This window comes from Euprymna scolopes, chromosome 31, assembly GCF_053919585.1.
Source record: "Euprymna scolopes isolate OS-2025 chromosome 31, ASM5391958v1, whole genome shotgun sequence".
Taxonomy (NCBI): domain Eukaryota; kingdom Metazoa; phylum Mollusca; class Cephalopoda; order Sepiida; family Sepiolidae; genus Euprymna; species Euprymna scolopes.
The window spans coordinates 11,684,440-11,698,118 of NC_136512.1; the positions used below are offsets into that span (position 1 = coordinate 11,684,440).

General features: G+C 32.4%; 1 protein-coding gene across 1 annotated transcript in view; it reads right to left on the reverse strand.

The window, feature by feature from the left end:
* LOC145255519 (ras-related protein Rab-34-like) overlaps positions 1–13,679 on the reverse strand; it is a 33,649-nt gene that overhangs the window by 5,521 nt on the left and 14,449 nt on the right. The window contains exons 6-7 of the mRNA XM_080113980.1: positions 11,480–11,544; positions 5,444–5,571 (exon numbers count right to left, since the gene is read on the reverse strand). Of these exons, the coding sequence (XP_079970106.1) occupies positions 5,444–5,571; positions 11,480–11,544 (193 nt within the window). The remainder of the gene's footprint in view (positions 1–5,443; positions 5,572–11,479; positions 11,545–13,679) is intronic.

Consider the following 13,679-nt stretch of genomic DNA (forward strand, 5'->3'; position numbering starts at 1 on the left):
AAAAACAAGGGACATAACCGGCAATCATGAAAAAAGATTCGTCTAAGGGACGTAACTCTCCTTTCACTAAGATTAGTTGTTTTTTGGCGTTTTTTCATACGATAATTCATTATCGTATCGGACGGGTTGCCCGGACCAAATTGACTCTTTCCCTCCACAGGTTTCTATCTTCCATGTCCTTAGGAAGATCTTCAAGTCATAAGTTAGTGTCTTCTGTCATTAATGTTGTGTACGTCTTGACAGGTCTTCCTACTTTAGCGATTCTATGTTTAAGACCCCACAGTACCACATCACTGACGACCTCATTTTTTTCTTTCATAGCAATGTCCGGTATATCGTGTACTTCTTTCCCCCATCACCAAAGAGATCCTGGCCAACAGACCAAACAGACGGTTACTGATTGGGTGTTTCTTCCAGTTTAAGTTTAACACTGCTCGGAGCATTCCAGTGCAAGTTCCATCAAACTTACTTTCAAGTTTTTTTTACTGAGATTCCATGCTAGTGAACCATAAAGCAACACCATCTCCACTACGGCTCTAAAAGATTTTCTTGATCTGTTCCGAGAGGGCAGATTTCGGTACTTGTACAGTTTAATCAAGACATTAAAAAATGAAAATATTGAAAAAATGTTTAAATTGTACGTATCCGTTATGGAATGAAGTTCTCCAAAAAAAAATTCACTTAATTTCATCAAGTAGTTTTTTGCTTTTTTTACAGCGAAAAAACAATTTGCTATGAAACCGAGCAAAAGGTTCGATTTTTAGGAAGAAAAGCTAGTATTAAAGATGGGGAGGGAGTGTCGGCGCTTTAAACCGAGTTATCTCCCTGTGGCGTTTCTAAAATACAAACAAAAAATTTTTTAAATCCAAGATATCTGCTTTCAACGTGCTATCACAAAAACGCGTTTTTCTGCATTTAAAAAAAAAAACAAAAAAACTCAATCAAATTAAGTGAAATTTTTTTCCGGAGATCTTCAGTTCAAAACGGATATGTACAATTGAAAGTTTTTTTTCGATAATTTCATTTTTTAATGCCTTGATTAAACTGTACAAGTACCCAGATTTCTGCATAACTTTTAGCTGATTAAGTGCACTCGAAGTCTTGGCTACTCTGACATGGACGAATTTTTGGTGGATACAATGTGGCTGCTGAGATATTCAAAGTCGTTAGATACGATACTTAAGGACACTAAAGATGTGACTATTTTTGATTGTTTGTTTTTTTTCAACTACTTTATTTAATGTGACAAAAAATTTTTTAAAAAGTAAATATAATTTTGTTTTTTTATATTTTTACTTATATTTATGTGAATGTTTTGTTTTAAAGAAATTATGGTACGGAAATCATACAAGTTTAACTTTTTAAAAAAAAAAATAGTTCATTTTAATAAATTTATTTACTTTTTAAAAAAAGTTTTGCCACATTAAATAAAGTAGTTGAAAAAACATTGTTTTTGTTTGAAAAAAAAAAAAAAAAAAAAATAGTAGCATCTTTCATGATTGTTAATACCATGGTTTTTCTTAAAAACATTCGAATAAATGCAAGAAAAAATTTTGCCACATTAAATAAAGTAGTTGAAAAAGCATTTTGTTTGTAAAAAAAAAAAATAGCATCTTTCATGATTGCTAATACCATGATTTTTCTTAAAACATTCAAATAAATGCAAGAAAAAATTTAAAAACAAAAAGAAAATTAAAAATTATCTATTATGTTCAGTTTTTAAAAAAATTTTCGTTACATTAAATGAAGTAGTTTAAAAAAGAAAAAAATAGTCGCATCTTTCTTTTCTTACAATTAAATTGGTAAAAAAAAAATACTCAAAGGAATCAAGTGACAGCCCCCACCCCAAAAAAAAACTCTTCCTCCCTCAGTGTTTCTCCAGAATTCTTCTTCAAAAAAAATAAAGAAAAATTTGTATGATGTACATACCTGTAATGCAAAGAAAATATTGTACATCAAAAATGATTTAAATTGATTAAGTAGTTTTATTTTTAAACAACAAATAAAAATTTTATGGCTAAACAATGATCAACAATCTTGTGACACCATCTTGAAAATAGTCTAAAGGAACAAGAGTTATAACATGAAATCGAAATTTTAGACATAGGGAGGTAGGTAGTATTGAATAAAAATTAAATTCGCTTTTAAAAGATTTTCTTTATAAAAATAAAACTACTTGATCAATTTATATGATTTCTGTATGAGACATTTTTTTTTCCGTCAATGGTACATTGTACAAATTTTTCTTTGTCTTTTTTTTTTTCTTTTTCATAGCATTCTGGACAAACGTCTCCAGTTCCCCCTTGGCTTCTGAGAACTAATTACACTAAAACAAAAAAGAAAACAAATCTATTTTCAGCATAGACACTCTGTTAGGTGATAATATCAATGTGTTGGTAAAATTAAATGATGAAAGGAATACACGTCTTTGTTAGTGATAACGGAGTTACTCCCCTTTTTATATCGTGATAATCAGGAGTTACGCCCCTTGTTATAAAAATATTTGAAGGAATAAAAAAAAAAGTAATGGATTAAGTTAATAAGTATGGGCAAAAATGGCCGACAAAAAACAGACCTCTATGTTTCTTAAATGAGGCTTATCATAATGATTTTTAAGTATAGGTCTAAAGTTTGATTGTTTTTGAAAGATAACAGGCCAAAGTTAATCTCTAAAAGGGGGGGGGGACTGTATATTTATGTATTAAAAAATAACTGAAAAAAAAAACTACAAATATTTGTTTGAATTTCAAGTCCGAATAAATTAATTTTAAAAATCTCTGGAAAAATAATTTTCATTTTTCTGAAACTCTTTAATTAGTAAATTAAAATCTTCTGATACAGAATTAAAGAAAATTTACATAACTTTTTGAACACAAAAGTACATAATAAACAAAAAACGAAAGCGATTTACTATACATTACATAATAAATAAGTGATTTACTGTATAAACAAGTGAAGCATGCATGGTCTCCCGTAAGGGCACAGTGACCGAGGCATAAAAAAAATGACTAAGTTCAGCATTGCCCCCCCCCAATTTAGCCCCAAAAGTCCCCAAGTGAACAAACGGTGCAATTTTAGGCCTTAACATATGTAAATTTGAGTTCTGCATCATGCAAAAGGAGAAATGACTAAGTCCATCATTTGACCCGCCCCCCCCCTTAGCTCCAAAAGTCCCCAAGGCCTTAACATATTTAAATTTGAGTTCAGCACCATGCAAAACTGCTAAATAGACATACACAGAAAATTTTGGACAAATATCATAAAATAGTCCCAAAAATGGAGTGTTTTTATTAGCACTAAAGAGCCCCTGGGGAACACCCAAGAATTATCACGAAGTATAGACAAACAAAATTATATAGAAATCAGTCAGTTACAACTTTTCAAAACAGTTTTATAAAAATCCAAGGCATCAATTTTTTTTTAATAAGCACAAAAGTGTTAATTTTAGCCATTTTAACCCAAAAGGCAACCCTGGGGGGGGGGGGGGTCCCAGAAAATCCGTTCTGTTACTTTTTTTACTCATATCATGTTTAATGTTTGTGCAAATTTTTTCAAAATTCCAAGGCGTAGTTATTGAGAAAAGTGCGGACCAACGAACGGACAAGCATGAATTTAATTTTGTTTTAATAAAACAATAAATGCTTATTTAATTAGAACATTTTTGGATGTACACAAGTAAGAATTACCTTATTTTTCTCAAAAAATACTTTTCATTTTGAACTTGGTATAAGTATTTTATTCAATAATACTCTAAAATTATTGATGACGTTTTTTACCAATGTTATCAAAAAAGTCAATTTTAACAATTACATTACTCGATTTATTCTTAAATTTCATTACTCATTAAAAATAAATTAAAACAATTCTTTATTAATGATTGAATAGAATTCAAATTATAAAAAAAAAAGTTATAAAACATTTTTTAGTTTTTTGTCGATCTGTTCACCCATACGTCAGTAAAAATTATACTAATTTTTAAATTATTTTTTTCTTAGTGACCCGGGATCTCAACTTTTTTCAATTTATTTTTTTATTTTCAAGATTATATAAAAAAAATTTCTTACACTGATGTTTACACGTGCATGCGTACAAGGTAAATATCATAAAGTTACACTTAAAATTTCATTAATTATTTCATTATTAAAATCAACGTGAAATTTTTTTTGAAATTCTATTATTTTTTCATGAAAATATTGAATAAACAATCCTTGATTCAATGATATTATCGTTAGTTGGAGAATTTTTTGTTCTTCAAGTTATATTGATTTCATTAACACGGACTTTAGGGGCTTTTTTGTACTGTTACTGAATTAAAAAAAAATTATTTGTTAACATCTTTGATGCTTTCTTTCCATTAAAAAAAGGAAAATTAAATTCATGTGTTATTTTTTAGTACATAAAACTACAACTTTAATGAAGGTGTTTTTGCTTACATAAAATAATACATTTTCAATAAAATTAAAAAAGATGATAATAGATTCATTATATTGTGATTGATAATTGATAAATACCGAAAATTTCATTAAAATTGGTTGATTTCCTGAATTTTGGTATATTTTTAAGTTAAGGGCGGGACCCAAATTTTTTATACATTTTAGGGATCAGCCATTCGTTTTGCACGTTCCTAGAGAATGGCAACACTGCTTCCACAAACATAGACCTCTCGCACAAGTTATGTCAGTCATATTATTACGTACGTGTGTAAATATATTGACTATGTATAATTGAATTAAGAAAATTACATTACATTAAAACTGAATACAAAACAAGTTTATAATAAGTTACATTATAAAAATTGTATAAAAATTACATTATATAAATTACATTATAAAAGATTACATTACAGTAAGAAAATTACATTACATTAAGAAAATTACATTACATTAAAACTGAATACATAACAAGTTTATAAGTTACATTATAAAAATTGTATAAAAATTATATTATATAATTTACATTAAGAAAACCACATTACATTAAGAAAATTACATTACATTAAGAAAACGCTATCATTAACATAAAACTGAATACGAAACAACTTTATAATAAGCTGGAAGGAATGGTTTTTGTATGTCACCATGTCTAATATCATTTCAAATGTAAACAAAGAGGGAAGAAAGAAAAGAACAAGAGAGAAAAAAAGAACAAGAAGAAAGAGAGGTAAAAAAGAAAATAAAGGGAGAAAGAAAAAAATATAGGAGGAAAGAAAATGGTGTTTGATTTGGTTGTTTTGTAGAGGAAAATTGTTTTTGTTTTTGACTTTGCAGAACATGATTGAGTTTTGCACAGGGAAAGGAAAAACAAACAATAACATCAATGTTTGATGCACTTTTGGGTCAGGAAGTCAGTATCTTGAGACTGCCTGATCTGAGAACACCAAATATGAAGGGGATAGAGAGGGGGGGGGAGAGAGAGAGAGAGAGAGAAATAAAATGGTTCATACAAGAAGGTCTTTCTTGGTGCCGACCAGAAACCTGCAAGGATTGTCTGCACTTTTGGCTGCATCTTCCATCCAGGTGACTGCGTTTACCATGGACGCCATGTTCGTTAAATCAAATGCTGTGATTAACACTAGAGACAAAAAAAGAAACATTTTAAACAGAAAATGAAAAATTTTTTAATCAATTGTTAGTCAAGCTCAAGCAGACTGTTGCATCCTTATTTGAATATATGTTAGATAAAAAAGGTTCATCTAATGATTATCTCCCTTGTCAAGAGACATTTGGAAGCTGGTTTATCTGCCCTTAGTGAGAAAGACTGAAACGGCCCTCCCCCTCTTGATATTTCATTATCAAATGGGATAATTCCAAGATGCTACCGATTATAGCTAAATCGTCATCACAGTTAAACCATTCATTTGTAAATTATTTAGCCATTGCTAAAATGTTGGTTTGAATTTCTTTTCTAACTCACTAGCGAGGGGTACCCGGCGTTGCCCGGGGGTTTGGAGGTGTGTGTGGGGGGGGGGGTAAAAAAAAAAAACTAAGTATGAGGATCGAACCCGAACCATTGAGGCTAAGTTGTAAATTAAAGTGTGAAAAAAAGAATGTGCGACGTTAACCATTGCCCCACCGCGAGATGCTAACGGAAACACGTTTGAATTTATTTAATTACTTGGATTTGGCAGGTGCACATTTTAATGAGTTAATGAGGTCAAGTTTGACTGCGGGATAGTATTTGATTTACTGCTGAACGCTTTTTTTTTTTTTTCCCAAGATGTTATAGGAAAAAGACTAACTCACATGTGGCGAGCGACAAATGTTGAATATTTATCTTCCCGAAATCGAGCAAATTAAATAGACAGGTGAGCTTCGTTGTTAACTGTGAGATATTATGATTTATATGTGATATAAAAAGTTTTAAAAAGTTGTGAAGCGAGCGACCGCTTCTCTGAAAAAAGCCTTTTGTAGACATACAGAAAAAGCGAACACACATACAAACATACATACATTTTCGCTTTTATATTTATAGAAGACTAGCGGGGGGTACCCGGCGATGCCCAGATGTCTTGAGGTAAATCAAAACTCCGGGGGGGAGGGTGTTAAATAATAATAAAAAAAAATGTTTTGGTAGGTGAGTATGAGAATCGAACCCGTACCCTTGAGTTGGAAATCAATGTGTGAAAAAAAAAAAAACGTGCTACGTTAACCATTGAGCCACGGCGACAGACAACTTTAAGCAGGTTTGAATTTATTTAACTATAAAAACAGGTGTGCGCAATAAAAGTTTACTCTGCTGCTTCCATTTGACCTAATTAAGAAGGTCAAATAGAAGTCACGCTGGACGTTTTTCCCGGCACAATGCCGAGAACGTCCGTTTGAGTTTAGTTTCAGTTTATTTATACTAAAAAGCCCAATCAACACGCGAGAAGCCAAAATAGCAATAATTTTGTAAAAGTCGACGTAAATAAATCTATAAGCTACATACATTCCCAAATCCTACATATTATTATCTAGGACCTATATACACAGTTTTAAGCGATAGTAACGACTCCGGGAGCGTGTGCGAGAAAAGCCTTTTAAAGACATACACGAAATGGTCACACACATTTTGCCTTTTATATATATAGATTATGTATATACATATATACATACACACATATTAGTGTTGGGATGATTTATCAAAATTGTGAATCGGAAAAATCAGAATCAATATTGGAATTGGAAAAATTTGCGCCTATTTTCTGATGCCAAAAACGATCCCTTTAATTATTATTTTTTTTTTTTTATTTTGTTTAAAACAAAATCTTTCACCACTGGTAGTAATAATAAAATAATAAATATTTATTAATTAAATAATAAAAAAAAAAACTAAAATCTATAGATCACCACCTCATACAGAATTAGAATCAGGAATGGTATCAGAATCAGATCATTTGAAACCATAGCAGCAAGTTTTAGTCTTCCCTCCATCGAGGTTTTGGAGAATATATATATATATATATATATATATATATATATATAAGGATTAATTTAATCACATAAATTAATATACGAAAGTATAAATTTATGCATGAACTTCAAGTATTTACTTCAACGGTGCTCAATACGTAGCTAGGTAGTAAGTTATAAAATGTATACGGCAACTAAGCTACACAGAATATTCCGCGTTTCATACTGTATTATCCTGCAAATTGGCTGATTAGGAAGGGTGCGGCAAAACTTAGAAAACTGATTGGCTAACTAAAAACAAAATAGAAGGGGCGTATATAAAAACGCGAGGCAACCACAAAACACTCGCATAGCGTGGATGAAATGCAGACTATTCTGTGTAGCTTAATTGCTATATATATATATATATATATATATATATATATATATATATATATATATATAGCAATTAAGCTACACACACATATATATATATATATACATTTATTTATTTCAGGTTATTCAATTTAGGTAAACAAGTTGCTTCAATGAATTGACATTGTCAAGCAGCAAGAGGCCTCTTGTCGCCTGACGATGTCTTTTAAGACTAAAACAGTAAATTTATTATAGTGCCTTATGGTAATTTTGTTACTGAATAAAATAATTATATATATATATATATATATATATATATAAAAGAATAACGATATACCTACATTCCAAGATCCAAACATTTAATTTTCTTACCAAACAGCTCTTTTAGTGTATTAAGATTTTGGAATATTTTTTACAGATCTGTTTCGATATGCAGAAACAATCGATATTATGTCAATATTGGATCTATAAAAGTGAAAATGTCTGTCTGTCTGTCTGTGTACATTTCCCTACACAATATCTCTGTCAATTTTCAGTCTTCAGACCTGAAATTTGATAAAGGATATTCAGAGATAGGGCAAGCTTTTTAATTGGTTAGGGTCAAAAATTTGAGTACCAATATATAAATATATGTGTTTATGTTTGCATGTCTGCCTAAAATTTTCGACAGTGGCGGCGGATTTTCACAAATCAGTATCGTTTTTAAGCTCGACCTTTCAGGTGACAAATATTGAAAAATTGGCTAAAAACATTAATTTCTTCACCTTCAACTGGGCACTTTTCTACAGAGGGGGTCGTTTTTTCGCCGATATTTTCGAATGTCATCCTCTCTTTTCGATTGTCTAACCTTAATTAAAGCCTACGTCACTTCCGATTTGGCAGTGGTTATAACAGCAAAGCCGTTAGGTTTTTTCCCCATTCTTTTCCTCCTTTATGGTACGGGTTCGAGCCTGCCTTCCTACTACAACTTTTTTTTTTTTTTTGCTCAACACACACCTCCAAAAACCCGGGTAACATCGGGCACCCATGCTAGTATATATATATATATATATATATATATATATATATATATATATACACACCCACACACACACACACGTATTTGTACACATCCAAAAATATAGAGCAACTTGAGTTCTAAGAGAGACAACAGATACAGACTATAGTCATCGCTAAAAATAACAAAATCAGGATTATAGATATATATACTGGGGGGGGGGGGTACCCGGCGTTGCTCGGGTGTTTGTAGGTGTGTGTAGGGGGGGGGGTAATTAATAACCCTGCTTAAATATTATAAAAAAGACGATGTAAAAAAAAAAAAAAACCCCAAAACCAAAACGGAATAAAAATGGCATAAATAAACCTGTGTATGGGGGGGGGGGGGGGGTAAACTGAAGAATAAGCAAAGTAATAATAAAAACGTTGCCCGGGTGTTTAAAGGTGTAAAAGAAAAAGAAAATAGTTTTGGTCGGGAAGGATTGAACCCGGAAGCCTTGACGCGGAGGTGGAAACCAAACTTAACCGTCTCGACCACGAGTGAGAGTAATTGATTAGAGTGTTAAGTTAAGGCTTATAAAGCTAGTAAAAGAGGTTTGATTGACAGGAAGACGCTAAATGAGGTCATCGCGGGATCGTTATTTTTAGTTTTCACTTCCCCCCAGATGATGGTGGGAAGGGGGGAAAGCAGCGCGAAAGCCGAGAACAACGTTTTAATTTAATTTCACTGTATTTATACTAAAATGCAGGACAAACAGGGGGCAGAGCGAAATAGCGCGAATCTCATAAAAGTCGACGTAAATAAATCTAGAGAGGACCCGCGTTCCCAAATCCTAGATATTATTATATAGGGGGTATATAAACAGTTTTAAGTGATAGTAACGACCCCGGGAGCGTGTGCGAAAGAAGCCTTTTGAAGACATACACGAAATGGTCACACACATTTTGCCTTTTATATATATATATATATATATATATATATATATATATATATATATATATATATATATATATAGAGAGAGAGAGAGAGAGAGAGAGAGAGAGAGAGAGAGAATAAATGACAAATAGTTATATTCCAAAATTCATGATGTTGACCATCTTATAAATAATTCCTTTAATTCAGTATGTGCATGTGTGTGTATGTTTATGGACAAAATATTAATTTTTCAATTATATTTCACCTTTTATTTATACTAATCTTTTTATCTATGAAGCTCATTGTATGTTAATTATAACTACAGAGCATATACAAATAGATGACAAAACAGCTATAATCTACATTCTAAGATTTTATTCATCTTACCATTTATTATCATTTACACACACACACATATATATATATTCATTTCAGTAATAGTATAATATATCCAACTGGTGTGTATGTGTAGTGGCGGGCCAACTCAATAGAAATTCAATATTATTTCCACCTTTTACAATCCAAATGATGAGGCGTTTTACAAAATCTTCATGCATCCATTTTTGGGTGCATTTACTCTGTTTGCAAATAGTTTATCTTAACATGCACTAAAGGTGACTCATCAAAATTCATACTAGCTGACTTAAGCGTTACTTACTAGCACAGGGTCCCCTACTTCGTTTTTTATTTTTATTTAATGAAAATGTAATATTTTGAACTGATTACAGTCTATGAAGACTATTTTTTTTTTTATAAATTGGAAGAAATAAAAAAAATTTAATTTTAATCGCACGGGTTAGGATACGGTTAGATACGTGTTTGTAATTTTATTTATTGTATTTCTATGTTTTCCCTGTTAATCATTATAATAATTTTTTTTGTTTTTGGTTTAATGTTTCATAATCGGTCGCTTACGGTTATTTCCATCAGTGGCCGATCACACCAGACAGATACAATGTAGAAATACTTATAATGTAAGGACAGTTCCTATTTACAATGACTCTCCACGGGACAGAGTTAGACACCAGGGTCGTTTTTTAATGTGGAGAAAAGGAGCAAAAAATTAAAATTGCCTCAGTCGTGAAGGATTTCTCCTCCACTAACAGAGAACAAGAAATTGAAGTGTAGCATCTGAAGAACAGATACTACACTTTGAGGTATTTATTTGCTCCCCCACTGAGCAAATTAGGCACAAGGCCGATTTTTAAAGTGAGGAGTGAAGGGGAAATGGGGACCAACTCCCCGGGGAGTAGGGGAGCTGGATAGTGACAATTGGTATGAAGGGTTGCCCCTACATTGACCAAGGTCTTATATGTGGGGTCGCCCCCACATATGGTCTTTGCTTGCAGTATCTGCCGGAACAGATGGTATTTATTTGCTCCCCCACCGAGCAAATTAGGCACAAGGCCAATTTTTAATGTGAGGAGTGAAGGGAGGGGGAAGGGAAAAAGGGGACCAGCTCCCGAGAGGTGGGAAATGGGAGCTGGTTAAAGGTCAGGCATGTGGGGTTGCCCCCACATCTGGTCTTTGCTAGTCATAGCTGGTCTTTGCTAGTCATAGCTTGCAGTATCTGCCGGAACAGATGGTGTTTATTTGCTCCCCCACTGAGCAAATTAGGCACAAGGCCGTTTTTAATGTGAGGTAAAAACCAGCTCCCCTAAAAGTAGGCAAAAAGGGGGCACTCTGGTTACCAAAAATAATAATTGTCCCAGTATAGAGGGTTTCCCCTCCATTGACTGGTACAAATTATCTTAAGTGCAGCATCTGCCGGAACAGATACTACACTTTGATCTTGATGTAAGGACGGTTATTAAGTACTTACAGTTGGCTCCTCTGTAATAAGATGCTGCAATACATTTGAAGCGTTCCTGACCGGCTGTATCCCACCTGGAAGTGTGAAATGAAAGAAACAAAAAAAATTGTTTTTATGATTGGTTGGTTGTTTTTGTTTTACGGCATATAAACCCTTTTTGGTTATTTAATGCAGATTCTAGTGATTTGGAAGAAAAAAACCTTCAAGTTCTTACAGATATTTCTTCAAAAGCTTATGTTGCTTGGTTTGGCCGTTTTGAGCGGTAGTCTTCAGGATTATTTAATATTGAAGAAGCTATTTTGTAGATAGATGTTTGCTATACTTGGTTTGTATAGTTTTATTATATATTGACGATGATTTGTTTGTTGTGTGTGTTTAGATATTTTGTATATTTTCACATTTGCTGTAATAAGTGTCTAGATATTGTTGTATATTCCAGTTTTTTTTTAAGGAAGTCCAAATTGTTTATATGCTCAATCAGAATTAAGATATTTGAATATTAAAACTATTATAGAAATGGCAAACGTCTGTGTGTATGTATGTTTGTCTGTCCTACTAAAACAAAAAAATAAAAATAAAAATCCAATAGAGTTAGTATTTTCTTGATCGGCATTACCTCAAATATATGATACAAGGTGTCTTCAATAAGTTTCCAGACTTTTTTTGGTATGGTCACTTTTATTGATAATACACACATGAAACTCTAGTCCCCTTCGAAGTAATCTCCTCCGGCTGCAATGCACTTGTTGTACCGTTCCAACAACTTCTGGAACGCCCCATATAAGTCGTCTTATGCGTGTGTGACAATTGTCTCATAGCAACAGCCTCTAAGGTTTTTCTTGAGCTTAGGTTTGGTTGTTTTTGTTTTACGGCATATCAACCCTTTTCGGGTTATTTAATGCCGAATCCAATTATTTTGGAAACACTTTTTATGTTTCAAGTTCTTTATATTTTCAAATATTTATTTGTAGAGTTTGGTTTGGTTGTTTTACGGCATATAAACTTGTTTCGGGTTATTTAACTGCAAATCCAATTATTTTGGAAAAAATATTCATGTTGCATCCAGTTATTTTGTAGAACATCTTTATTCTTCAAGCTTTTTGTATCTTTAATCGCTAGTTTGTAGTTTGGTTTGGCTGTTTTATAGTGGATTTTATTGTTTTTGTTCCTTGCCCTGCAGAACATGAATGAGTTTTGCAATGGAAGTGGGGGAGATAGACAGAGAAAGAGGGAATGGGAAGAATGAAAAGAGGGACAAGGTGGGTTGTTTTTGGTTTTGGTTTCGTAGAACATAATTAAGTTTTGCAAAAGGAAGCAGAAAAACAAAAAGCATCAATATTAGGTGCATTTCATTTCAGAAAACCAATATCCTCAGACAGCCTGATTTGGTAGCAACGTTGGGTCCGTGTTAACGTTTTATACATATGTTTAGGAAGCTTTATGATAACATTACATGTTGATGAATCAATTTTGTCAATACTTTTGTTGTATATTGGTTTATATTGGAGGAGATGATATATTAAAACGTGTCATGTGTTATCTAGTGGATGTAAGATATTGTTCTTTTAACAGACAGATAATAAACGTATAAATCGTATGTATGTTGTTAGCCAGGGGACATGATATTGACGTGTAAACCGAGTCATGTTGTATCAGACTTATCACACGGGATATTTTTACAGTTCATATGTAAGAATAATAATATATGCTTCATACCTTTTTTTCTTGAAGATTTCTTCTGTATCTTCCCACTGCTCCGTGACAACCATGAAGCGATCAGCACCATATAATTGAGACATCTGTTCTTATTTGTGAAACCATTAAAACAACTCTTTATATTTTTGTAATATAAATTTATTACAGTTGTCTCAATTCGTTTTCACAGGATCTGCAGTTAGTCTACATTTTCTGTTCATACAGCCCGCTCCTAGCTGTCTGTCCACCCTTGTCTAGACGTCTGTCTGATCTGGTGGTCAATCCTCAACTCTCTGAATCTCTCCAAAACTAACTACATCACGTGTTCTCTTACGTCACCTAATTACGTGTCTCATACCAATCTAATCCACAACTAGTTATTTGTTTATTCAAAACCCCAAAATAATGTTTACATATATTTTCTATTTTCACATTCTTTTTGCAATTTACACGTCAATCATTTCTTCCTCAATTTAATTGTTTATTCTTCTAATCATAATAACTGATCCAGCGA